Genomic DNA, 26,379 nt, shown 5'->3' on the forward strand with positions numbered 1-26,379 from the left:
ACCTACTGGCCTCTTCCCTTTTTCCTTCCTAAAAACTGCTTCCTCAACTCCACATCTCCCTCTGGATATTGTTGACTTCTCTCCTCTTTTCATTCAAGTTTCTTAAACTTCTACTGCCTCCACTGCACCATTGAAACTACACTTCTAATTGCAAAATCCAGTGGACACTTTTCAGTCTTTATCTTACTGGAGAGCACAGCTGCACCTAACATCGCTGCTCACTCTATCCTTCTAGAAAACCCCTCCCTCCCTCCCTGGCTTCCTGGAAGCCACTCTCTCCTTTGATGCCTGGGCTAGCAGATTAAATGTGGGTGTGGTGAAGACAGGTGTCCAGGTTCAGCCTCTCTAGTGTGTGTAGCTTCCATTACCCCCAATAGGTGCTGACTCTAAGGTCTTAGAATGTCTATCCATGGGCCAGGCTCTAGCTATCCCTATCCCATACAGAGCCAGATCAGATTCCAGCAGCTTCCCCTTTATTGCTGATCTGGGCCAGGCTCACAGAGGCCTGTGTCAGGTGTTGACAGTGCCTGTCCCTGGAGGAGGGAAGAGCAGAGGTGAAAGGGTCAGGTATGGCGGTTAGAAGTAGGGCCAGGTCGGAGGCTGAGTGGGCCAGGAAAACCAGGGGGACTAGGGTGGGAGCTGGGATGGCCAGAAGGCCCCTGCCTCTGTAGGACCTCGAAGTCAGAGTTGCTGATGGTGGTTTCTTGGAGGGTAGGAATCTCTGCAAAAGGCTCATAGTCTGCTCCTAGTGGGGGGAAACCAATGCAGGTATGGGATGCAGGGGGTGAGGGGTAAGGGGTGAGGGGTTAGGGGGCAAGGTGGTCCTGGGTGGGATGGTTGAGGATGGGAGCGCCTTTCTGCCTGATTTTCTGACCACAGACTCTGGAATGACTCCTTGTCCCAGGTTGCCCCCCTCACCGTGAGGCCTCCCTCCTCGTCGCCGGGTTTCTTCAGTCTCAAAGAAAGTCTGGTGTTCCTCCCAGCGCCGGTCACAGGCTGCACACAGGAAATTAGACTCAAAGCAGTTGCAGTAACAGCCTAGGGCAAGAGGACAGCCAAGATAAGTATAGGGAATTGGGGCTTCCCCACAGACTGACTACATTCTCATCTCTTCCTCACCAGCCACAAAACCAAGTCTCTTCTACCAGCTCCCGTATCCTTATCCCCAAGTCATATGCATCCTATCCCCACTCATGCCCATCTCTGTACTCCCCTTGTTTTTGAAGGTACCTTTGACCCTGCAGGGATGGGACCCAGTAGCTGCATGGTCTTCATGGTTATGTTTGCAGCGACATTGGGCTCTCCACGCCTTGGGGTCAAAGGTGGCTCGTCTCCTGAGCCAGAACTGACCCACCTCCTCTGGGTGTGATGGGATAAAGCAGAACATGAGGCAGCGGCACTGGTTCACATTGCAGGGCACAGATATGTCTGTGGGAATGAGGATGGGTGGTAGGGCTAGACCAGCACCTGGTAGGGCCTGGCCTTCCCATGCCAAACCCCTCCCCCATATTAACACACACACACTTTCTCTCATACATCCCAAACCACGACAGAGTGCAGTTATCCCTCCTCACCACCAGGGTCTTTGAGGGATAACTCAGTTCTCCCTACCTGACACGATCTGGTGCTCTCTCAACAAGTGTCCACAAAAGCACTTGGACTCATCCCCAATCCGGAAACAGTCCCATAGATAATGGGGGCAACGCCAGCCAATGTAGAGACCTGGGTGTGGTGGGATTGAGTATTAGGACAAATGAGAAGGAAAAATAGCCTAAGCTCTCCAACGTGTTCTCACATATCCCCTGGTGGGGGTGCCTCACCTTTCCCCCTGAGGTGTATCTTTCTCCACCCATGAGTCCTCATCCCTACCCCTTTCGATTTTTTTCCTCAGGGTTTTCTCATCACAAGTGTTTTGGTTTCCTTCCCACTCTAGGGTCCACTCCAACTTTGTCAGCCTGTCAGAGATGATGAAGACTGCGTCTTCAGTTTCTGAGCAGGAAGATTATAAGTAAAATTTTGCTTAAAGATGAACATGAATCTCAGTGAGTTCTCTGTGACTGTGGGGTTCTCATCTCCCCTCCCTGCCTTAGAGCCCAACTTTGCTTGGTTTCTTTGAAGTGTCTGAGTGAGGGAAGAAAGTTGATTGGCCAAGTGTGGAGGAGATGGTGGAGCCTGGCTATGAAGGAGCGAGATTGTTGGAGGGACCTGAAGAGGAAGAGGATGTTGGCAGCCCTGGAGCCAAAAGGAGGGTTTCCCTCACTTTTTTCAGGTCGGCAGCTTCATATTTTCCTGGTACAATTGGACTAATGCCCTCTATGACCTTGAGAAGGGCTGCTTAGGGCTTTCCAAGGGTCAGGAGAAAAAGGTGGGCTGGAAGTCATGAGTGTTTGAGACCAAAAAATATCAGCTTATGAGGCATGGGAAGGAAGATGAGCCTAAGACACATTCCTGAGCTTAGGCACTAGCAAGAGGCCCCTTTAGACCCTGGTTTTAGTAGTGGGATCTGAAAATGCCTGGCTGACACTCAGTCTCACCAGGAGACAAGGGTGGTGCTGCTATGTAAATATGGGAGGAGAACCAGAGAGTAACCCCCACTCAGATTTTCCCATCTTCCATGAAACCTAAGAGTACCCCAACTTCTAGCCAAGAATCCTGTGTGAATCCCATGTGGCAGGACTTATTCCAATGAAGTGTCACCTCCACCAAGAAGTGTCCCTGACTTCCTCAGTCTATGGACTCCTCTTCTTGCCTTCCATGGCCCCTTGTGCGACCCTTATCACAGTTTCTGAACTGTTCACTTTTTTCACTTGTATTGCTGTTAGACTGTGAGTTCCTCCAAGGAAGTGTCTGTCTTTTCGTCTGTATCTCTAATCCTAGCACAAGGCCTGGCACAAAATAGGTGCTCAGAGAACACGGACTGCCTGACCAGGTAAGTGAATGAGCAAATTCCTTCAGCAGACCAGGCAGAACCCCGAAGTTCCATTGGGGAGGATATGAAAGGCTTACATCCTCTGGTCTTTGATTCTGTCCGGGGCCATAGTCCACAATTGTGTGTCTAATTGTCAGGTTAGGTTTTCTTATATTACCCATGGTCTCTCAGGGTCTAGAGTCTGTCCAGGCGTGGCTTTTGGCTTTGCTGCTTCTGTCTTGATGCCGACGGCCCACAGTGCCAGTGCCCCATTGCACCAGGGAGTCTGGTTTAAAGGGTGGGGTGTAGGTAGAGTCACAATGGCAGTGGGTGGGGGCCAGCATTCTACTAGAGGAATTCTGAACTCACGGATGAGCAGGTGGGATGTGGAGGTGAACAGGGGTTAGTGCCCAGAGCTCAAAGCCTAGTCTGGGATCCCGGGAGGCTCAAGTCCAAGCACTGATGTGGGAGCCTGTGCTGAGCTTTCAGATGAGGAAGACTGAAGTTTGAGCAAGGAGATTGGCAAGCTACACCTCAGACTCGATTACAGGTGTCCATTCCCTTTAAGTGGGACAGTTGATGTCTGGCTATGTATTCTAGAATGGTGGCCTCTACTCGTGCCCTGATTCCAAATCCTCTTCCTGTTTCGAGTGGACAAGGAGTGGCAGGGAGGAGACATTATCTGGGATGCCATTTTGATTCCTGGTCACATAATTGCATGATCACATTTGCATGTTGACATCTCTTTGTGCTTGGAATGTCTCCATACAAGATACATCTGTTTTTACGTGAAGGATGTCTCCAGCCCAGACCTCTCTCCTGAGCTTCAGACCCATGTAGCCAGCTGTCTACTAGACTCTTCCACCAGCATGTTCCACAAGCACTTTAAATGTGTTATATCCAGTCATTCCTTCCAAACCTGGCCCTCATCCTTTGTCCTCTGTTCATCCAACGCATACTGAGCAAGCATCTGCTCTGTCTTAGACATTCAGTTAATGGCACCATTACCCAATCAGTTACTTAAGCCAATACCTAGGCGTCATTCCAGGTATGTCCCTCCTCCTTATTCTATGCATCCAATGATCCAAAGGTCAGTTTTACCTTCTTAGCATTTCTTGAGCCTGTCTACTCCTTTCCACCTCCACCCATCTATTCCTTACCTGGATTATTACCGGTGCCCCACAATGTATTCTTCCTGTCTCCAGTTTTTATCTTTCTCAAGTCTATCCTACTGCCAGAGCGATCTTACAAAAATGCAAATCTTTTCATGTTATTGTCACATTTACAATCTTTCAGGGACTCTCCGTTGCTCTCAGAATATAATCCCAGCTCCTTGCTCTCAGAATATAATCCCAGCTCCTGAGTATGGCACGGAAATGCCTGTGCAACTCCGCCCTCGCAGAGATGAGCTGCGCTGTCTGCCTGACACCCCATGCAGCAAGCACACGGCGTTGCTTCGTTTCGTACTGGGACCTTGCCCCGCCGTAACTCACCATACCCCGTTGTTTACCTGGCTGCCTCTTCTTACTCATCTACAGATCTCAGCTGAGAAGTCATCCCTTCTAAGGTTTATTCCCCCAGCTCCCACAGTTGGGCACCCGCCCCTTTCCTCTGTTCGTCCAGCACTCGGGGCTGAGCTCAGTTATAGCAATTCTTAGAATGAAGTATTATTTCCCTTTTCCTTTTCCTTATTGGTGTCTCTCATTAAAGTGTCAGTTATCTGAGGGATTTTTCTTTTTTTCTTGGAAACCCCGTCAGTATCACAACCTCCATAACTGGCATTGAGCCTGGCACATTGCTGTGTTCGATGGATATTGAATGAAAAAGGGAAAAGCTTACATGTCATATTTCTCTACAGAGCACATCTATGGACTCTCCAGGGACAGAAGATCCCTAGTAGTAGAAGATAAACCCAAATATCTTTGTTCAAAATTAAAGAACACTTAAATTTTGGTATAAAAATGCCTGCCTATTGACACCCTGGCTGGTGTAGCTCAGTGGATTGAGCACAGGTCTGTGAAACAAAGGATTGTGGTTTGATTCCCAGTCAGGGCACGTGCCTGGGTTGCAGGCCAGTTCCCAGCAGAGGACACATGAGAGGCAACCATAACATTGATATTTCTCTCCCTTTCTCCTTCCCTTCCCCTCTAAAGATAAATAAATAAAATCTTAAAAAAAATGCCTGTTGAAACAGGAAAATGAAGAAGTCCAACTTCAAGAAGCACAGTGGCCTTGAAGAGTGGGGAGTGGACAAGAGGTTCTGAGAAGAAGAATGTAGGAACTGAACAGACGCCACATTCACAAGAAGAATAAAAGTGCATAAGATGTCATTGAAATAAGCAAACAAAGCAATTTCAATGACTGAGAAACAAATGAGATAGCTCACTGTGACTTTCTCGTCCAGAGGTGGAGGAGGGAGGTCCCTGCATGGGACTGAGGAAGGTGAGTTCCATGGAGGACATAAGGACATAGAACTCCCGGTTGACTTTATGTCTTGGGCCCATCTAGTTTTGACATACCTCTACTCCCATCATAAGGAAGAAGTATGAAAACCCCAAATAAATGCAGTGACATATATTGGATTCGGTCTAGAAACCCCAGAATCCTCATAGCAGGTCAAGGTGACCCTCTTACTGAAGTAACCCCCATAGACACAAAGTTCAGTTACATAGGTGCACATGTTCACACAGGACAGCATGTGTTTACCCAGTACATCTGCACGCCCTTTCTCTACAGACATGGATATAAGCCACTAACAGGACTGTCAAGAATACCCATTCTAGTCTGAGAGTTGGAACCGAGAGAGTGAGAACATATGACTTTGCTCTTTAGTGGAGACTCACAGCTTTTGGATACCCAGGTGATCATGTGTCTCATATTTAGGGGTGACTGCCTTTTAATGGAGTCCCACCAAGGGGACCAAAGCCTTTTGCCATGTAAGAGCAATAAATCACTTGGAGACTGTCCAGGTTCTCTTCCTTAGGGTCTGTTTGGTGCAGGCGATCTGAGTCTTAGATCTGGGACTGGCCTGTGTTTTTAACAACTTCAGTTCAGCCACGTGTCCCTAACTGGGCTTTATATGAATATCCCCATTTTCATCTGCAACTACACCACCTACTTTGGTCCACCCTCCTGCCTCCCTTCCAGATTTCAGGCAGGTGGCATTGCCATTTCCACAAGGGGCAGCTGTTCATTGAATGGACAAGTATTCAGAAACTGATGGATCAGAGGATGGCCCTGAACCTGTCAGAAGCCTCGGAAGGGCTTCCTGGTCTCACCTGTCTGGATGGCACTCAGGGCTGCATCATTCTCCCACTGGAACAGATTTTTCACCTGAGCAGCAAACATCCCTCTGTGCACTGTGTTAGCCACTTTCACCATCTCTGCCTGCTTAGTAGGGACCACTGGGCTGACTCTGTAACCTGGGAAGACAGGGGCAGAGTAATCCAGGAGAAGTGGAGACCCTAAAACTAAGAGAGGGGGGCAGGTCGAAGATGAACCCAATGCCCTTCTCCTGAGGCAGGCGAAAGACAGTGATGAGAATGGGGAAAAGGGCAGGAACAATTACGGCCAACTCCTTTCTTCTCCTTCTTCTTGCCCAGGTGATGTCCAGGCTGAGCCACGTGAGTGGCTCTGTCAGTGGCATCCACCCCATCCTCATTCTCTCCTTCTTCCCTTTCCTTTCCAGATGTGTCCGGGCGGACCTGGGCTGAAGGGCCTGAAAGGGAGTGCTTTTGAAGGAATTCAGATTCAGGGATCTGTATGGATCTTCTTGTCTGGGAGACGTCACTGGAGGGAGACTCAGAGATGCGGCCTTCCTTCAGAGTATCAGAGGGAGACCCAGAGTCGTGGCCTGGTGATGCATTATGAGCAGCAAGCTGTTTTTCTGGGACCTTAGAGATGTGAATCTCCAACAGGCTCTCAGGGACAGAGTGTTCTAAAGAGACCTTGGAGATAGAAGACTCCAAGGGGGTTTCTGAGGTATGGGTCTCTAACAGGGTGTGGGAAGTGGAAGTCATCACAGAAGATTCAGGGGGGTGGGGCTCCAAAGCAGTCTCAGAGATGGAGGGCTCCAAGAGGATTTCTGAGGTACGGGTCTCCAATGGGGTGTGGGAAATGGAATTCATCACATGAGATTCAGGGGTGTGGGGCTCTAAAGGGGTCTCAGAGGTGGAAGGCTCCAAGCGGGTTTCTGAGGTACGAGTCTCTAAAGGGTTCTGGGAAGTGGAAGGCTCCAAAGGACTTTCAGAGGTAAGTGGTTCTAAAGGGGTCTCAGAGATGGAAGCCTTCAAGGGGGTTTCAGAGATAGGGGGCTCCTGTGAGTCCCTGGCAGAGGGGTCCTCTGAAGAAGGGTGCTCCTCTGCGTCCATGGTGGTGTGAGGCTCTTCTGCGACCTCGTCTGCTTCCATCTAGTGGTAGAATAGGGTACAGGCTTTAGGCTGGGATTGGAGAGTCTGCATAAGGTTCACAGGCAGGAGGGGAATTAGGGTAAGTGCACCTGAGATATGAGAGGGGAGCAAGACAAGCTCTGTATTAGGCTATAAGGACTGAAGGTTCACAGATGTGCCTAGACCTCATGCAGCACCCTGCTATGGGTTGTGACGGAGCTGGAACTTAAAGAATGAAAGGCTGAAGCAGACAGAATCCCATCAGTAGATGGTAGCAGAGGACCATGCCCCAGGAGGGAGCCTAAACATAGCAACTTGGCCAGCCCAAGAGCAGGGCTCTAGGCATACCTTAGGACCATGGGGGTCAACCTCTGAAATTCTACAGACTAGGAATACTAAGCCAAAGTGGGGAGTTTGCTCCTGAGGGTGCAGAAGGATGCCATGATGGCAGGGCCCCGGTCACAGTCTAGTTTTGTGTAGGGACCACACCCACCTTCCTTTGATGATGTCATTCATGTTCAAAGCTTCAACTACTTCCAAATACATGCTGATGACCCCTAAATCCATAATCTCATCTCAGACCTCTTTAATCCCTGTACTTCACACTCATACCCAACTGCCTGCTGAAATGCCTGTGGCTAAGTGGATGTCCCACAGGGACCAGAACTCACTCTGGGAATTATCCTAGTTTTCTTCTTTTCCCTCAGCCCTTCTCTTCAAACAGGCACCAACGACTGTATTTCCTATCTTCTAAATATCCCCCTAATCCATTTGCTTCTCTCCTTTCCCTCCAATTTTGTTCAAGTTCTCATCATTTTCTACCTGGACTATGTATGATGACTGTGGCCCTCTGCTGCCTTCCCCAGCGTATTAATCCGCTCACCTGTTCTTTCACTGATTTATGTAATTTATACTTTGAAAAGGGCCCAACCCCACACTTTCACTGAGACACTGCGCTAAGCACTAGGCTCAGCTGAAGGAAGTTGGGAAGGGGACGGGCTAACCAACACGACAACACAGAGGAACTGGGGTAAGTCCAGGGCGCTGTGGAGAGCAGAGCATGCCGAATTTGTCTTGGAAGTATGTCCAAAAGAAGGGAGCGCTCCTTAATGACCCAACTGTAATCTTTCTAAAATGCAAACCTGACAATGGTATTCCCTTGCTCTAAAATACTCATTGAGTCAGTCTAAGGATTAAGGCCGAATTCCTTGGCCCTGATGTTCAGGGCCTGTCATCATTTGCAACAGTGTCTAAGGCTTCCAGCCTTGACTTTCCCCCCACACTTCTTGCCCCCACCATGCTCCAGAGGTTCTCACTACATCACTTAAACTCATCAGAGCCTTTCCCAAGGGGACAGGAAGCAGGTGAAGAGGTAGGATAATGGGGAGGAAGATCTTCAGAAGACGAAAAAGGGACAGGGTGGGGTAGAGAACAGGGAGGACTAGAGGATAGTAGGAGACAGGGGTCAAGAATGGGATAGAGGGTAAGGACGAAAAGTAGAGAATGGGGTGGGGTTGTACTGAGGGCAGGAACAGAAGGTGTTAGGAGGGAAATGGGATGTGGGCTTGGAGGAGGGGGCTTAGGAAACTACATACCTCTGGGCTTTGGCTTGGTTTTTACAAGTCCTTATATCAGGATCTTGTCTGAAGGTGGGACCGGAAAGTGTCAGCCCGGAGAGAGGGGAGGCTGTAGGTTGTAGATGAAACTCAGCTGCAGGGCGCTGCGTGGTGACAGGCCTTGCCGGCACGCCTACAATACGGGGAGGAGACTGGGACACCTGCAGAAATGAGCAAAGGAGCTCTAGCCGGATTTGGGGGAGGTTGGGAGGGGAAGGGATGAGGGGCGGATGGAGGGACTTGATTGAAGCCTCTGGAACCCTGGCGGGAAGAGAAGGGATCTGTCACCAGGGCAACTGGAACGCCTAGTAGTCTCAGTGTCAGCAGCAGTCTGATCACCTCTAGGGTGGTGGTCGTCTCCTGAGGGTCTGCATTGGACCTGGAGCGGACGAACCTACAAGGGTTCACTTCTTTCAAAGGGGTTTGTGGAATCTTTTTGAAAGTCTCTGGGTAGAGTTTGCGGAGATCTGCGGGGACGTCCGTGGGTGTCTGGGTTTGTGAGGGTCTCTGTACTGTTCCCATGAGGTGTTTGTGGGGCTGTCCCTGGGGCCTGTGAGGACTTGAGGGGCACTGGGTGCTTGGGATGGGAAAGGCTGGGGCTCAAGTAGCTGGGACTGGGCGGAGCCTGTCCCTCGGAGCCCAGCAGGGACCAATCCGACTGACCGAGGGGCGGGGCGCAAGATGACGTCAGGCTCAGGCGGCCGCTGCCGCCGCGGGGCCTGGTTATCGCCGGTTCAGCGCAGCCCGGAGTCGCCCAGGCCTGAACTCCTATCCAGGTCCCTGGCTCGGCCTCAGCCAGCCCGACCCCGGCCCCAGGCCCGCGAGCATACCGGAGGCCACCCCCCAGGGGTGGGGAGCGGAGCCGCGGGTCAGCTCTGCGAGCGCCCCGCGCTGGCCTGTCCGGCCCCGCCCCCGCCCCGGGCCATGGCCCAGCCCTTGTCCCGGCCCCAAGTCCTATTATACCTATCCGGGCCTTGGCCTCCGGCCCCTCCCTCGCCCTGCCTCTCAAAGCGGTCCCAGTCCCGACCAGAGCACCAGCGAATGCCCAGGTCCAGGTCCCAACCCAGGCCCCCCGTCCAGTCCCAGTCCCAGTCCCAGACCCTGGCCTGGCCTCCACCCCCGCCTCTGCCCTGGTTACACCCCTTGACACAAATCCCAGGCCATCTCCTGTCCCAATCCCAACCCCAGTGTTTGCTTAAACCCAGGGCCCACACCCTGCCCTTGCTCCAGTCCCCATCACAGTCTCTCCTTGCATCCCATTCCCTGTCCTTGTTGAAGCCCCAGTACCCAGCTCAGCCCGACCCATTATCTCAGCCTTTGCCCTCATCTCTGTGTTTACCCAAGTCTCTCCCGCTACCCACCCCTCTCTCTCACACCCTACCCCTCTCCCAGCCTCGACTCAGGTCTGGGCTCAGGCTGCCGCCAGCCCTGTTGCTGCTGTTGCTGTTTTCTGTCCTTGGCCCAGGGGCTGGTGAGTGCAGAAGCAGCAAAGGCTGAGGCAGGGATGGGGTTCTGGCAGGGAGGGGTGGACTGGAGCGACTGGGGGAGGTGGGACCTTGATAACCAAATCACTGGGGAAGAAGTGGGGAGAAACAGGGAGGAGAGGGTTCTTATACATCTGAGAGGAAGTGGTAGAGTCAGAAGAGAGGTAACAGGTGGCTTAATAGCACCGAGGGCAGAGACTCCAAGGTTTTCTTTCCTGGTGTACATCTGACGCCACTTTGACTCTTGCTTTTTTTGCAAGGAGGCCTTGTTCCTGCTCATAAAGTTTGGTAGGAGGACATGGCCCCACACCAGACAGCCTCTAGTCCAGTGTGGGAAGAGCTAGCCTATACTTTTGAGATATTGGACATGCCTTAAAATAGGTTTATGAAAGCAGTTTTGAAAATAACATGTAGCAAACAGATGGATATGGGTTAGTCACCATTATAACGCATTTTCTTCCTGTAATGAGTTTTGTTCCAAATAAGCTTGATTTGGCTAGGAACAACTCCTGACACTTTCAGAGCAGGCTTGAAACTCAGAGGCTGTTTTACAGACAGGGAAACTGAGGCTCAGCAGGGGAGCAATTTGCTCAAGGTCATACAGCTTGTAAATGGAAGTACTGGAGCTAGAGAGAGTTCCTAATTTCTACCCTACACTAGTGTTTTTTCCCCACCGCAACACGTGCTTAATAAAGAGGGAAACAAACCCAAGTGGGCAAAGACTCAAAGCACAACCTGCCCTCTCCTCTGTCTGCCTGCAAGGAGGGGCTTCATCCACAAACTGGTCCTCATTTGCCAGTTGTCAGCCTTGGGCCACTGTCCAGCAAGGTAGTGATTTGGTTAGGAGAGGGAGAGGTCCAACTTCTTAATGGGTGGAATGTTGGAGGGGTGGTCCTTGCCATAGGAAATGGACCATAAAGATGGCCGCATCCTAAGGAGATGATTGTGGTCTGCCTGGCGCTGGCTCTCAGCCACCCCTGGTGGGTGGCACTCTAAACAGGGTGGACATGTGCCTGAAGGAGTCTTTGGCAATAACAGCAGAGTAGCTGGGGGTGGGGGCTGGGTTTCAGTGAGCTCTGGTGTCTTGGTTCAGTGCACAAGCTTGGGGAGATCAATGCATGTCAAAGGTCACCCCTCCTGCAGAGATGTCCACGTTCACTGGTACCTGGATGCTTAGGTGCCTGAGTGTATACCTGAGGGATCTGTGGGAATGCTGGGCGTATGTACTGTGTGTACATGCTTGTGTGTTAGTGAGTGTAGGCACATGCATGTTGTATGGGGTGCATGTGAGCCTATGTGTCCTCCAAGCACCCCATATTATTGTACATGTTGTGGCCCACACATGTTCCCTTCAGCTCTTCCTGCCCTTGTAGACAGATCACCTGAGCGTTACCTTCCCAGCACATAGCTCCGTGTCTGGAGGCAGCATTGGATGCCTCTCACAACAGATACAAGTAATCCATTTGCCCCCCAGCCTGACTCCTTCAAGGAAGGAGCCATAGAAGGACTCAGCGCTGGTCCCTGCTTCTGGGAAATGGGGCAATTAGCAGATGTGGTGGCATGTCAGGTTTTCAGTGGTGTGAGGGGAATGCCTACCGTTGGGCCCAGTTCATGGCTTCTTTGTTCACAAGCCCACTGAGCAAGCAGGAGCTGGCTGGGGGAGGAGGGTGCTGGCAGCCACAGAGCCGTAGACAGCTGAAAGATGTGGATTAAAATATAGCTATCCAGAAGCAGGTTTAGGTGGTTTGGGGAGAATTGTAATGAGGCCAGAAGAGAGTGCTGAATAGGCCCTCTGCAGGCAGGGCAAACGGAGCGCTGCTAAGAGTCACTGCCTTGGAAGCTGTGGCCTGGCCTGCAGGAGTGCTCTGTGACCTGGGGTTGGGGGGTGGGGCGGTGAGAGATTGTTGACTTAGGGGAGGACCACAGTACCGTTGATCTCAATAAATGCTTATTGTTGGCTTCAGTCTTATTTCAGGAATGGAAGGTATCTCCTGGGTCTCCTGGTCCTACCTCAATCCTTGGGTCTTTTCCCGGGGCTCAGCTGACTGCATTTTCACAACCTGGGCATGCCTTGCCATTCCAGAAATGACCTTTTGTTCTATCTACTGCTGTCATCAGCAGGGTCAGCCTTAGCCTCCGTGTATGTGTATGCGTGTGTGTTTCGGGTGGTGGTAGAGAATCCCTCGAGCTTCCCCTGGAAGGAAGTACCAGGGCATCCAGGACAGGTTCATCTGAGCTTGCCTAGGGCCTTACTCGTGCTTCCTCTGGGACACAGCTTCATTGGCCCTGGTGAAACCCCAGACCAAAGCTTGGTGTGAATGGGCTGTGGATGCCTTCTGGAACCTTCCGTCTGGAACATGCCCTTAGAACTTCTAGGTTCCCCCCATCACCAGTTCTGCTGGTGCTGAAAGGGAATGCGTGCTGCTCACTCCCTTTTCCTACCAGCCTCTCCTGAGACCTCTACAGTCCCTGGCCCCTTCTGGAGTTTCCCAGTAATGGCTGAACTAGTTTCCCGGTATCCAGGCCGTGCCATATTACAGCTTTGAGTCACAGAGCACTGTGTGCTTGTCTGTCTATTGCTTCCCAAAGATTTTTAGCTGCTTTTCAGGAACAGATCTCTGAGGGTCTGCACGGGAGGCCTAGTGAAGATTTCTTCCTCACAGTAGCGATGGCTTATTCTGTGACCCATCCTGGTACTGGCTTTGGGGAGGAGAAGCTCCCGCACCCCAAGCCCAGCTGAGCATGCTCCGGAGCTCTGCTTTCTTGTGACAGTGGTATCCAGGCTATTCAGCTCTTGGCTCTCTGCCTGCCAGTTGTCATAGCCAGAGCTCCGAGGAAACCCGTCCCCTCCATCCATTGGTTCATTTCCCTTCTTTCCTCTCAGAGACACTGCCACGGCTCTCTGCAGGCTGCCCTGTGAGCTGCTGGTTCCTGGGTAGTGCTCAGCCTGCAAGGTGGCAGGTCTCCTTGCTGACAGGTGAGACTGACCATGTGGTCTGCACTGGACAGACTAGCCCTTGGGTGTAAGTGTGGCCTTTGAAGATAAACTCAGGCCAGACTAGGGCCAGTGGCCCTCACCTCTCTGCAGAGTGACTCTTGAGGCTGCAATCCAGTGGGGCTGACCTCACCCTGAGTTGCCTCCCTCAGCAGCCTTCCTCTTCCGATACCTTGTTCTCTGTTATTTCAAATACCTCATTTTTGGAGTCGTGTCTCCCATTTCCAGAGAGGGGGATCGTAAGACTAGTTAGGCCCCGCAGGTATTTCCTACTTGGCTGAAAACTCTGCTTCAGAGTCTCCCCTACCCGCTCCCCCCACCCCCCAAAAAAAGCTGCTGATTTCCTAACCTCCTCACCTGTCCTGAGGTCATCTTCTGGGTTCTCTGGGGCTGCTCTTAAGTCTTCAGAGCAGTCAGATTCCCCAGAACTTTGCCTGCCACTTGGGACTCTCTTCTATCCAGCTGAGCTACTGGGTTGTTTTTGCTTTAACAGCAGTGCTAGCCCCTTGGGTTTGCCTGGCTAGCTGCTGACACCAGACTTTCCTGTTCACTTTGGCTCTGCTCCCAACAGCCATGCTCGGGTATCTTGGCATTTCACTTAGAGATGAGCCCCCTCCCCCTGCTCTGAATATGAGTATTCCCAAGTGGTTTGAGATTCCACCAAGTCCCCAGCTGACTGCCTCCCTGGGCCTCCCTCCGGGAAGCGCCCTCAGACTACTCATTCTGAATCCCAGAGGGCCTGGTGCCTCTTCTCCTCTCCCAGGGGCATTTGTGGTGGCCTGCCAGCTCCTGTCCTTGCCTCTGCCACCCAAGAAGGCCCCTTGCAGACTCACCACACTCTCCCCTCCCCCTCCTGCCCTGAGCCAGTATACAGACAACTTTTGTGAAGCTTCTGAGTTTTTTTCCTTCTCCTGACCACAGGGGAATAGAAAGGGGAAGAAAATAAACAAGGAAGTTACACAGTTTCACGCTGACTCCCCAGCCCCACAGGTGGAGTTCCAGCCTGCTCAGAGGCCTAAGAGCTCATGCCAACACACGCGAGCATGCTCCCAGTCCACACCTCTGTTTTGTTAGGCTTGGTGAGAGGAGAACAATGACTCCTAAGTGCGGGGTAGCTGTGCAGTCATGTAAAGGGGCCTGGTCTTGGATTTAGGCAGATCCAGGTTTAAGCCTCAGTTTCCTTATCTATAAAAACAGGTCATTTTTCAAGGTCATTGTAAAGACTAAAGCTGACCATGGCAAGAGCAACCAGAGAAGAGCATTTGTTGAGTTGGTGCTGTTGCTGAGACTGGTGTACCTGCCGCTTAACGGACATGCCCTGTGTCCTTCCTGCCCCTTTCTTTCTCACCTGCTCCCAGGAGGCCTCTTCCTGACCGATTACTCCACCTGCTCACCCCGCAAGCTGAGTCCTTTCCGCTCCTTTGCCAGCACCGAACTCTTCCACTTCCACGTTCCTGAGGACACATTCCTGGCTGTTTGGAACCTCATCATCTTCAAAGAGCAGGGGGGGTCCTTTGGGGACCACTGTCCAGACCAGAGTGTGACTGTGTGAGTGTACGAGTTCACCTCCGGGCCTCGCTTCTCACCCTGGACCACTGTCCCAGCTAAAGTGTGACTTTATAAGTATCTAAACTGACCTCCTAACCCTGACCTCTGACCCTAGTTGAGATTGAAGTATGACTGGGGGCCAAGCCCTCTGATGCCTGATGACTTCGTTAGTGCTGTTCGTGTGAGCTCCTGAGAGGACCTTTTACCCTGTCTGTGCCGACCCGGACCTGGCACCGCCTTGTTGCGTGTGTCAGTGTAGGGGGTCTACTTGTTTGCTAGTGACAATGACAGTTCTCCTCCCTTTTCCCCATTTCCCATCCCCCACCTCATTGCCTGCTTTCCTTCTCTCCTCATTCTGGTCCCCAGGTATTTCCGGTCTGGGGCACCCCCTGTCATCAATCCCCTGCACACACACTTCCCAGGGGACACGGCTGTGCCTGGGGTGTTCTCACTGACCCTCAGCTGGACCCTGCCCAACCGCACCTCAGGCATCTTTAACGTCAGCAGCCCTTTACCTGGGGACTGGTTCTTGGCGGCCCACCTTCCCCAGGCCCACGGCCACATCTCTGTCAAGGTGGGTTGATACTGTCCAGGGCACGAGGGGCCAGAGCTGCTTCTCCATCTCTGCTGAACTCCCCCCATGGGTTACCTGGAGCACCAGCTTGTACCAGGATGGGCAACAGCATCATGGTGGTCGGGGTAGAGACTAGCTAGAGGCCAGCAGGTCCCTTGGTGGGCCAGAACCTGAGATCTGTACCAGGCAGTTTGGCAGCCTTGGGAGGACATGGTGGGCCTGCGTAAGCTGAAGGGAGAGTCCAGAGTCTGCAGTCAGCCAGAGGCCCTGGCATTGCTGAGTAGTGTCCCTCCCTGTGGGAAAGTGCAGGAGTTCACTGAGGTGACCAGAAGTCAGCTAGGGACAAGTCAAATGCTGCTGCACAAACCCAGGCTAGCCCTGCAGGCTTGTGGGCTACAGCCCAGTTGCTAGGCCATCCAGGAGAGTGCGTTCCTCCTCCGTCATAGTTTCAGCTCCCTGCACCCCCTGGAAGGCCGTGTGGGAGCACTCTGGGGTAGGGTAGCCCTTTCCTGTTAAGGGGAGGCTTTGGGGAACTGGTGTCCATCCTGACTGTTGCCCCCCTTTCCTCCAAATATCTGCACTGGTTTCACAGAGCAGAGGTGGTTAGAATCTGATGTCCGTTCAAAGGTCAGAGTGCTTTTTTGTTCTGGTCGGGAGGGGGAGGAAATGCCACAGAGTTCTGCTGCCACTCCTGGGTGTTGGGCAGACTTCTTACTTGTAGTGAGAGGAACTGTAGTTTTCTTACTCCTGTCGGTGGGAAGAGAGGGTGTGATAAGCTGGTCCTTGTCAAGAGTGAGAGGGCCAAGTGTGTGCGGGCCAATGGTAAGGACCGAGAGTAAGCAGAGCGAGGATTTAAAGAACAGGATACTGCAGAACATGAAAGCCATCAGGGCTTGGCAGCTGAGAATTGAGAGGGACAGAGACTCCCAATCAGATGAAGGTTCGAGTCATTGACAGTGCCCTGGGCTGAGTTCCTTGAGGGCAGGGGCTCTGCGACTGCATTAGACTCACCTCTCTTCCTCCTACTGTGCCAGAGTGAGTTGAGAATCGCACAGGGCCCAGTGTGCTGGCAATGCTGCTTTCAGAATGGGGACTAGGGCTGAAGTGGTGTCTGGAGACCTCAGCCACAGGCCTGCTTTTCCTGAGAGCGATGTGTAAGAGAACTTCCTGTCAAGGTCTGGGAGCCCTCTGGGTGAGAGTGTGTTGGGAGCTCCCCTGCAAATGGCTCTGAGGTCTAGGTAGGTCTTGATTCCCATCGGAACTGATTTAGGATTTTTCTGTTTGGAGGAATGTCTTATGTCTTTGGCCAAATTCCAAAGAGCCTGTTCCTAATCCTAACTCTGATCCCGGGTTCTCTTTGTGAGGACTGTCAGGGAAGATCCTTCTGAAGCCCTGCTGTAATGACCCCAAAACCTTTCTGAGTGATCAGGAGGCGCCGGGGGGCGCCTAGACCTGGCTGGTATTATGGTGACTGGAGCCTGGTTAGGAGAGGTCAGAACCAGGTTTAGCTGACATATCCATTCGCAACTCGATGTAGCAAGTGGGGCCTGGGGGACTTGGTACCGCAAGCTGGAGCCCTAGTCAGCAGAGCTCCCTTGAGTGTGGCAAGATTTGAGAGAATAGGGCACAGTTCCACCTGGCCCATGAATGGCAGCGACCTGGACACCGTGAGAGGTGCAGCTTTTCAGTCAGGCCTGTTCCAGAGGCTCAGAGGGTGGGAATGGGGTGAGGTGGGCGTAGGGAAGGAAAGATCACCCTGGTGGTCCCTCTGAGAGTTTGATTACCTTTTGGAATCTTAAATGGGCCTCTAAGGATTCTTAAGTTGTCTGGTTAATTGCTTAGATGCAAGCCTGTGGGTAATTGTCTAGAACGTTCCTCCAGGGCTTCATCTTCTTGAGTTGCTTCCTCCTTATTCCAGGTCTTGACTTCCTATCCAGCTTGGCCAATACAGGAAGTCATGTGCATTCAAGGATATCCTTGGGTGGGGACTGAAGAGTCCCATCAACAAGATGGCAGTGCTGTTTCTAGGGCTCTCCTTAGCTTCAGGGGTAAGCGCAGACTTCCCTTTAGACCTTAGTCCTCGAGCACCTGCTTTGTCCCAGGCCATGGGTTGGGTGTTTCGGACAGAGATACATAAGATGTATGTTAGGAGATGTTTTAAGAGGACAAACGAGAGGTGGCTAATTCAGCTTGGTAGTGTGGTGGGAGTGGTCTCGGGTCACTGTTAGAAAGTGAGGCCTGAAGTGGGCAAGGCGGGGAAAGGCATTCTGGGTGGTGGGGTAACATGGGCTAAAGCCTGAGAGCTGGGGTGGTTTAGAGCAGAGCAGTTGCTGGGATGGGTAAGGGAGGTGGAGGGGTGAGAAGAGGCCAGACCACAAAGGGCCTGGAAGTTTGAACTTCATCCTGACAGTGACAGAAGGGAAGAGACTTGTCTGGTCCAGGCCACTGTCCTGAGCTTGGTCCCACACTGCTGCCGGCCCCCGTGTCTGTGGTATTCGCTCATGTGTTTCAGTACCCAGGGCAGAGGCTGGCACACAGTGGGGCCAGGCAAGTTTGCATTGCTCCTCTGCTGTCTTCTCAAACTCATACTGTCAAGACAGATCTCACTTCTCCTCCTTTCCTTTCCCCTCTTCCTATCAACCTCTTCCATCGTGACCCATGCCCTCCGTCTCCTTGCTTTTCCTGTCTTCGAACATGTGCTCATCCCGTGGTGCCCAGTTGCCAGTCTGCTCTGAGGGGCAGGCCTGAGGGCTGTGGGTAACGCCTGGCACCCACATGGCTCACCAGGGGACAGTCCTGCGAATGTCTGGGGCATAGTTCTCCTTGAATGCCTCCTTTCTCTGGTCCAAGTTCTGAAAGTAAATGAAAGCAGGTAAAATAATGACAACAACCATAAGGAAACTGAAGGAGCATATTGTATAGAAGAAAGGATTTGGCCGAATCCACCAACTAGGATGAGGTGTGGCTCAGTACGTCAATTGAAAGGTTAAAATCTGCTAACAGTGCTCGGTCTGCTCTTCCTCCTCCTCCTAAATTATTTCATTTGTGTTTTGATTAGGTCATACATGCATCTGGTACAACATTCGAAAGGTACAAAAGGCAGTGAAAAGTAAGTTTTCATCTTCCCTTCGTCTCCTCCCAGTCCTTCCCCTCTCCAGAGTTAACTAGTAACTAGCTGTTGATAAATTCCTTATATTACTCTTCTCTTCTCGAAAGACTCTCCTCTTGGCCTTTGTGACCTTACAGAACCGTCCTGGTTTCCCTCCTGCCCACTGCCCACCCCTCCTCTGCCTCCTTTCCTGGCGGCTCCTTTGCTTGGTCAGACATGTTGTGGGGGCCCCAGTGCTTGGTCTGGGGACAACTCCTTCCTTCTTTGTTCATTCTCCTGCCAGGGGTCTCCAGCATAGTGGTTTTAAGTACCACCTACAAGTGAATGCCTTCCAGGTGTGTTCAGTGAGTTCTAATTTCTTTGAATCTCAGACTTTATGATCAACTACTTACTTGACACCACCAATTAGATGTCTCAGAAACGTCTCAAACTTGGCATGTATATATCAAAACAGAGCTAAAAGTAAAGATGTCTTCAATTTCCATTTCGCTTCTTCCAGTTCCGAGTCTTTCCTTCCTCTAGTCTTTTTCTCAGCGAGGGGCACTGCCATTCACCAGCTGCTCCAGCTCCAAGTGTAGGTGTCGTACCTGATTCTGCTTCCCGCCTTATTTCTCTACCACCAATTCATGGAGAAAAGTCTCGTTGACTCTACTTCTAACGTGGGCCCCGAACTCATTGCCTTCTCCCTGTTTCCACTCTTAGCACACCTCCCTCATCTTTCTACTGGGCCATCACAGCAACCTTTCAGGTGGTCTCCCTGCTTCCACACTTGGCCCCCTGTTGTCTGTCCAGCATTCATTTACTTCCATGTTGACTGCCTCTGGTTGATGGTGGGTCAGGGGCTGTGCTGGGTATAGGGATGGTACGATGGAGAAGGCCAAGTGTTTTGGGGCATCTTCAGTCTGCAAGTCCTATCCTGAGCCTGGAACTGGCTACTCTGCTCAGGCAGAGGGTTTCTTTCTAAAGAAACTTAGGCCACCCCTATGAGACCAGTCTAGGACTCAGGCCTTCTGCTCCAGCTTCTTGGAGACTGTTTTGTTTTACACCCACTTCTCACTTTGGACTCTTGTGGTTTCTCAAGTTTCCTGGCTTTGACCTTGTTCCTCCCATGACGGCTGATGTTGACTTGTTGCACTCTCACTTGGCTTCTGTCTCAGCAGCTCTGGAGGTCCTGAGTTCTGGTGTCCTCTTTCTAGCCCCACCACTGGGCGAAGGCTGCTGCATCTCTGCACCTTCCCCAGTCTCCACTGACTGAAGGAACCCTCCCCTCTACAGTAAGGGAGGGGTATTAGATGGGCATCTTCTATGGTTTAAGGAAGGAGCACATCTTAACCTCTGAGGTGATGTCCACGGATCCTTCAGTTAAGCCAGTAGCAAGCAAAGTGTGGAGCAAAGTTTTTCTGCCCCCAGACTGTCCAACAAGGAAATGGGCCACCTCCTGAGCATGGGCCCCAGCCCTGGGGGTTCATTCACCACAAGATTACTGTAGGCAATCCCTGTGGAAGCAAGTGAGGTTGGTGAAATGACTTGTGATAGGAGTTCTGGTCCTTAGAGTTTGACACCAAAGATGAGGGACATCTGCTTTGAATATCAGAGATTGAGGTCTCTGAGCTGGGAGGTGGGGTCAGTAGCTCTCCGAAGGCACACTCTTTTTGATATCCACTATTTAACTTAACGGATATTTTTTAGCCCCTAGTGTTTGCCAGATGGTATGCTAGGCATTAGAGGTGCAGTGATGCAAAAAATCACAGAAAAATTCCAGGCAGAGGGAAATGGGATTTTCTGCCCTGGCATGCACTGAGGCCTCCTATGAGCTTCGGGGAGCTCTGCTGGAAGTCTGTGCTGTGGCCGGCTTGTTCCACAGTATGGAGCTCAGTGGGGTGTCAGAGCCCAGGACAAGGTTTAGAGACATGTCTCAGTCAGAATAAACACTTAAGTGAAAAGTGGCCTCTAGTTTATTGGGCCGGCACAAGGTCATTTGTCCAGAAGACAGGAAAACCTAATCAGGAGGCCTCTCTGCCCTGAACTGCCACAGCCACGGGGCTCAGATAGCTGCAGGCACTGCAGAAGTGGAACCGGAGTGAGTGAGGCTGTACCCACTGAAGAGTGTTGAGGCCGTGCGGGCCAAGGGTGCTGTCAGCTGAGGAGGGTGCATGATCTGATCCAGAAGGCCGCTTAGGGGGATGTGGCTGCTCTCCAGCCTGTTCTCTTGTCAGAAGGAACAGATGTATCTGTGGGTCCTTTGAGACAGAGCAGTGGGAGAGGAGACAGAAGACAGGCTTTGGCTTCATAAAGATAAGAGCTTCCCCCAGCTGGGTTGATTTGTTTTCTTTTTTTTCTTTTTTAGATTTTATTTATTTATTTTTAGAGAGAGAAAAGGATGCAGAAAGAGAGGGAGAGAAGCATTGATCAGATGCCTCTTGTAAGCCCCCTCGTGGGGACCTGGCCTGCAACCCAGGCGTGTGCCCTGACCAGGAATCAAACTGGCGACCTTTCAGTTTGCAGCATGATGCCTAGCCCACTCAGCCACACCAGTCAGGGCCATTCGTTTCTTCATTTGTTGATTCAGCAAACTCATTTGTGAGGTGTACACTTTACACTAGGCTCTGAGTCTGGGGAAACAAAAGTGAATTAAGACCAGGTTCCTGTTCTCAAGTTGGTTACAGTCTGGAGGTAAAAAATGGCCCTTCCCTGGGGGTGTTAAAGCAGAAGCTGGACAAGCATTCAGGGTGGGTGGGTGGGGAACAAAGGAAGTCAAAGGTTCACATTGTGGGAGAGGGAGGCGGTTTGGATGGAGGCCTTCGTGGAACTTTCCAGCACCCAAAGAGAGCCAGGGTTTAAGTTCCTGTGGGCTGGGTTGGGGGCAGGGTGGTTCAAAAATTACCTGGAGGGGACTGTTAGGAATGCTCAGGAGGGGGTTAGGTTGGAGGAGGGGCGGACAAGGCCTGATTGTCAGAAGGGCCTGGGTTTGAATCCCGGACCTCAGCCAGGGCTGAGGGTCACAGCAGATCCTGCAGAACTAGGAAGGGCAGAGGTAAGCAGGCAGGAAGGACCCAGAACTTACGGAGACCTCAGCCCCTGCCCTGGGAGCAGGAGACCCGAGGAGGGTGGCCCCTGCCCCACCCGCTGGTTCTGTGCCCCCAGCGTCAGTAGCACCCATGTGGTCTCTGCCCCCCACCATGCCTACTTTCCCTCAGGGTCTCCAGGATGAGTGTCAGTACCTCCTTCAGCCGCAGCTGATCGTCCGGCGTNGCAGGCAGGAAGGACCCAGAACTTACGGAGACCTCAGCCCCTGCCCTGGGAGCAGGAGACCCGAGGAGGGTGGCCCCTGCCCCACCCGCTGGTTCTGTGCCCCCAGCGTCAGTAGCACTCATGTGGTCTCTGCCCCCCACCATGCCTACTTTCCCTCAGGGTCTCCAGGATGAGTGTCAGTACCTCCTTCAGCCGCAGCTGATCGTCCGGCGTTTGCTGGACGTTGCTGTGCTGGTGCCCGGCCGTCCCTCAGAGCAAACCCTGTCCCCTCACAATCGCTCGGCCCTGTACAAGTAAGTCAAACCCGTTCCCAACCCCAAACCTGGCCCTTTCCCTCTTCTTTCCCTGGCCTCAAACAGGGAACAGGGTTCTCTTGGCCTCTCTTGGCCCCTACTTGCCTGTTCCTGCCTTCCCTCTGGCCAAGCTGGACAGCTGGGCCACCCAGAGCCCCAGGGTGGGATGCACCCCTGCCTCCCTCTCTCCCAGCACAGAGGGGAGGACTTGAAAAGGCCTCCTGCTCTGCTGCATCCCTTACTCCTCCCCACCCTCTTCTTCCTAGCATGTCCCTGATTCTTGTATCCCTCTCACCTTTCCATACCCTGTGTTTTCTTACCCCCAACCTCCCCTCTGCCCAGGGTCTTTGTGCCCAGCTTCACTTACAGGGTTTCAGCACAGCTGGTGTGTGTGGGGGGTCGCGGGGCATCCGCCTGCCCCCTTACACTGCGCCTACGTCCCAAGGCCCCACCCCTGCACAACTCAAGCTCTGTGGCCTGTGGAGGTGCCTCTGTATGCCAGTTGGAGCTAGCGCTGCCCCCTTGGGGGCGCTGGGTCTACGTGCGCGTGGAGATGCCATCCCGGGGCTCTGGAAGGACCATCCGCTTCCAGCTGTGTGTGCGGTTGCAAGGTCAGAAGCCCCACATCTGCCCAGTCACCCAGCCTGTGTTGACATCCGTGACTGGGAAGAGGCAGGCATGGTGGCTGTGTCCAGTGCCCCTGTGCCATGTCCCACAATCTCCCTGACCCCATCCAGGCTCCTCCATACTCCCTGAAGCCCTCCCACTTGGGCCTTCAAGTCACTGGAAGGCCTTCGGGTCATTTTCCACCATTTGGGGCTCACTGAGGGACCCTATCACTCTCCTTAACTTAGTCTCTTTCAGTTTCCTGGGGTAAGCAGGGACAGCTAGGACCTCTGGGACACTGGCCTTGTGAGAGCCCCTGCAAGTCAGTGAGAGGGTCAGTCATCTGTTTCAACAGTATCCTTGGGTGGGGAAAGAGAGATGACCTTGACTTTGTTTCCCTTCAACATGATAATCTGTTAGCTGTGACCACTAGGAAACCCCTGGGCCCTGTCCTGTGACCCTGGATGCCCCATACTCCCAGGGACATTCGGTTCTCATTCTCAGCCCTCCCCACCCTTTGCTAAATCCTGTCTGCCTTAGATCCGGTTTGTGGTGGGGCTCCGGGGCTGTGAAGGCGGCAGGCCTCAGCTCTGGCTTCCTTTGCCTCCCAGAGTGTCCGAAGCCCAGCCTGTCCCGTGCCCTGGTCCCTGGAGCTGCCATGAACATGCCGCAATCACTGGGCAACCAACCACTGCCCCTAGAGCCACCATCACTCGGGGCCCCGGTGGAGGCGCCCGGGGCCCCATCTCCGCCTGAGCACTGCTGGCCAGTGCGCCCCACTCTGCGCAACGAGCTGGACACCTTCTCCGTCCACTTCTACATCTTCTTCGGCCCCAGCGTGGCCCTCCCTCCCGAGCGCCCCGCTGTGTTTGGCCTGAGGCTGTTGCCAGTGCTGGACAGTGGAGGCGTCCTTAGCCTGGAGCTTCACCTCAATGCGGTACTTTGTGGAGAGCAGGGGGGTTACCCCTGTGGGGGAACTGGAAAAAGAAGGTGCCAGGGGTCATTACCTCCTCCTGGAAGCCTATGCAGGTTGCTTTCGCCCAGCTTTATGATCAGAGACCATGTCTCAGCCCAATTCTGGTCACAAACGTTCCCTGAGTATTGACTGCACTACAGGTAGGCTGGCTCAGCCAGGGCAATTCACAGCGGTCTGGAGTTCCCCAGTGTTGTAGCCTAAGTGCCCGTCACTAAGGGCCACTCTCTGTAGTGGGTGTTTGCTTCTCACGCACACATCTGTGGTGGGGAGTTCACAGCCTGAGGCCATGCAGTCCATATTTAGACAGCTCCAATTACTAAAGGCAGGCCTGACATTCCATGAAAACCTGTCTCCGTGGATTTTTACCCACTCACTGATCTTTGTTTTGCCACAGAAACTACATTTTGCTAAATCTGTCCTAGTCCTTCAAAAAAAAAGTTAATAGACTCAATCCATCAGAGCAGTTTGAGGCTTACAGAAAAATCTGGTGGAAAGAACAGCGAGTTTCCATAGGCCCCCTCTTTCCCTGCACAGTTTCCCCTGTTCTTCACATCCTGTCTTACTGTGGCGCATCTGTTACATCCTGTCCTGTATTGCAGCCCGTCAGACGCCCCTCAGCCTTCTCAAAGCTGCTCACTGTCAGCGTCTTAGACCTCTCCCCATCCTCCGCTACCTCCCAGGTCAGACTTGTGGTCTTCAGGTCTCTGGATGAGCGATCTGGAGGTGGTCTGACGGGGCTCAGCTGCCCGCACGCAGCCTGAGATTAGCCTTCCTCTTTCCGCTGCTGCCCCGCACTGACCACCTGGAGCTTGGGGTGATTTAAGATCTCTGAGTCTCTTTCCTTTCCTTCCTTTTTATTTTCTTCAAAACAATTGTATTCACTTAGTTTTTAATTATAAGAATAATAGAATCACGTGTAAAGGCTTTAGAAAAGAGAAGATTCATAACACAACCGCTTAGCCTTTGGGTGCGCATCTTCCTGGTCCTCTCCCACCTTCACTGTTACGTGTATCTGATTGTAACCAAACCGAGCCTGGTTCACGTGCCCTGCTGCCAGTTCCCATCTCGTATTTTTGCAGTGAACTTTCTAACCCAAATGGAAGAATTCATGTTCATCTTTGAGGCATGGCCTGATGACACTGGTTTGGGTCTTGGGCTTTCTCCACTTTGTGTAGTCACACGCTTGAAGAGCCAGCCCTCTGTGCCTCTTAGTCATTGTTTCCAGCTTTGAGTAAGAGGGCTAAGGACAGAGCCCTGTGTCGGGCCACTAGTGACTGTCTTAGGTTGGCATTGATCCAATGAGGATCCCCCAGCCATGGGCCCTTTTAAGTTTCCTGTTCCCCAGCTCTGGAGGCAGGAATCATTTCCTATGAATCAGCCTGTGACCTGGTCTGTGGCTCGATGTGGTCTTTTATGGGATGTGGCTGAGAACTTCAAGTGGTCCTGCTGGTCAGGAGAAAGCTGAGTCTTCAGCCTGAAGATGTTCCTTATTTTCATACTCAATTCTGTCTGACTCTGTTCTAATGCTGTATGTATTTTGTGTTTGCTTATTGTTATGCCTCTGGGCAGTAACAATGAAGTCTTGATTTGACCTTGAAACCTTAGAGCCCATGTCAGAGACCAGCTGCACATACTTGTTCTTCCTCAGCATCCTGAGAGCAGAGGCCCAGCCCTCCGCAGCTCCTCACCCTATTCCTCTCTGCATTCTTGTCCGCACACTCACGGGTACCTGTTTACATTCCCCCCATCTTCATGCGATGACCATTGCTATCCACCTCAGACAGTTGTTACATTTATTCTGAAAGGTATATTGGCACATTTACTCTCTTTATCCTCACACAGGAATGTGCTTATTGGTTTTAGAGGGGAAGAGAAGGAGAAATGGAGAGAAACATCGATGTAAGAGAGAAAAAGCATCGATGTGAGAGAGAAACAGATCAGATTCCTCTTACAGGCGCCCTGACTAGACCAAACCTGCAACCCAGGCATGTGCCCTGACCAGGAATCAAACCTGCAATTTTCTGGTTTATGAGATGATGCTCCAACCAACTGAGCCACACTGGCCAGGGCAGCACATCTACCATCTTTCCAAGTATTTCGATGTTTTTCCCTTGGATCAAGAATTGGTCATTTGAGCCCTGGCTGGTGTAGCTCAGTGGATTGAGTGTGGGCCTGTGAACTATACGATCGCGGTTCGATTCCCAGTCAGGGCACATGCATGGGTTGTAGGCCAGTTCCCAGGAGGGGACTCATGAGAGGCAACCATACATTGATACTTCTCTCCTTCTCTCCTTCCCTTCCTCTCTAAAGATAAATAAATAAATAATTCTTTAAAAAAAGCATTAAAAAAAAGAATTGGTCATCTGAATCAGAGAACTGCAATACCTAGGGAACATTTTTTATCTTTGGCTCTCCCCAGAATGACTTTCACTGAGTAATCCTTTGGCATATTGCCCTGGGCCTGCATTGAGGAAAGTTATGAGCAAGTTGTATGACATCCACTCCTGTCATTGAGGACGAGATGCACAGCAGCACACAGTGCTGCTTTGACGAGGACTTAGCTGAGAACCACACCTTCGGATGCTGTACTTCTGTGACTCTGAGTAACCTTTATCTTACGGGCTCACAAA

The 26,379-nt window shown here is 52.1% G+C and overlaps 2 protein-coding genes across 5 annotated transcripts in view; one reads left to right on the forward strand and one right to left on the reverse strand.

Annotated features, from left to right (window-relative positions):
• On the reverse strand, window positions 1–16,073 carry FAM221B (family with sequence similarity 221 member B). Of its 2 annotated transcripts, none has more exons than XM_037036018.1 (8): window positions 15,455–16,073; window positions 8,892–9,306; window positions 6,477–7,317; window positions 6,187–6,330; window positions 1,612–1,722; window positions 1,231–1,428; window positions 919–1,038; window positions 1–745 (listed from the first exon to the last, which is right to left on the reverse strand). In XM_037036018.1, the coding sequence occupies exons 3-8, from the start codon at window positions 7,315–7,317 to the stop codon at window positions 564–566; spliced, it is 1,596 nt and encodes a 531-aa protein (XP_036891913.1). In that variant the 5' UTR covers window positions 8,892–9,306; window positions 15,455–16,073; the 3' UTR covers window positions 1–563. The 2 variants fall into 2 exon arrangements, with proteins under 2 accessions (XP_036891913.1, XP_036891914.1); XM_037036019.1 differs by lacking the exon at window positions 15,455–16,073 and adding an exon at window positions 13,749–13,840.
• TMEM8B (transmembrane protein 8B) overlaps window positions 9,591–26,379 on the forward strand; it is a 24,320-nt gene continuing 7,531 nt past the window's right edge. For 2 of the 3 annotated variants that reach the window (XM_037036020.1, XM_037036021.1), the window contains exons 1-3: window positions 22,085–22,167; window positions 22,613–22,778; window positions 23,385–23,710. In XM_037036020.1, coding sequence (XP_036891915.1) covers window positions 22,721–22,778; window positions 23,385–23,710 — 384 coding nt within the window. In that variant the 5' untranslated portion in view covers window positions 22,085–22,167; window positions 22,613–22,720. Of the gene's footprint in view, window positions 10,384–14,749; window positions 14,940–15,305; window positions 15,514–22,033; window positions 22,168–22,509; window positions 22,779–23,384; window positions 23,711–26,379 lie in introns of those variants that run through there. The other variant, XM_037036022.1, reaches the window with a different exon arrangement.

Source organism: Sturnira hondurensis, unplaced genomic scaffold (assembly GCF_014824575.4).
Source record: "Sturnira hondurensis isolate 20B ecotype Veracruz unplaced genomic scaffold, ASM1482457v3 Scaffold0022566, whole genome shotgun sequence".
Classification (NCBI taxonomy): domain Eukaryota; kingdom Metazoa; phylum Chordata; class Mammalia; order Chiroptera; family Phyllostomidae; genus Sturnira; species Sturnira hondurensis.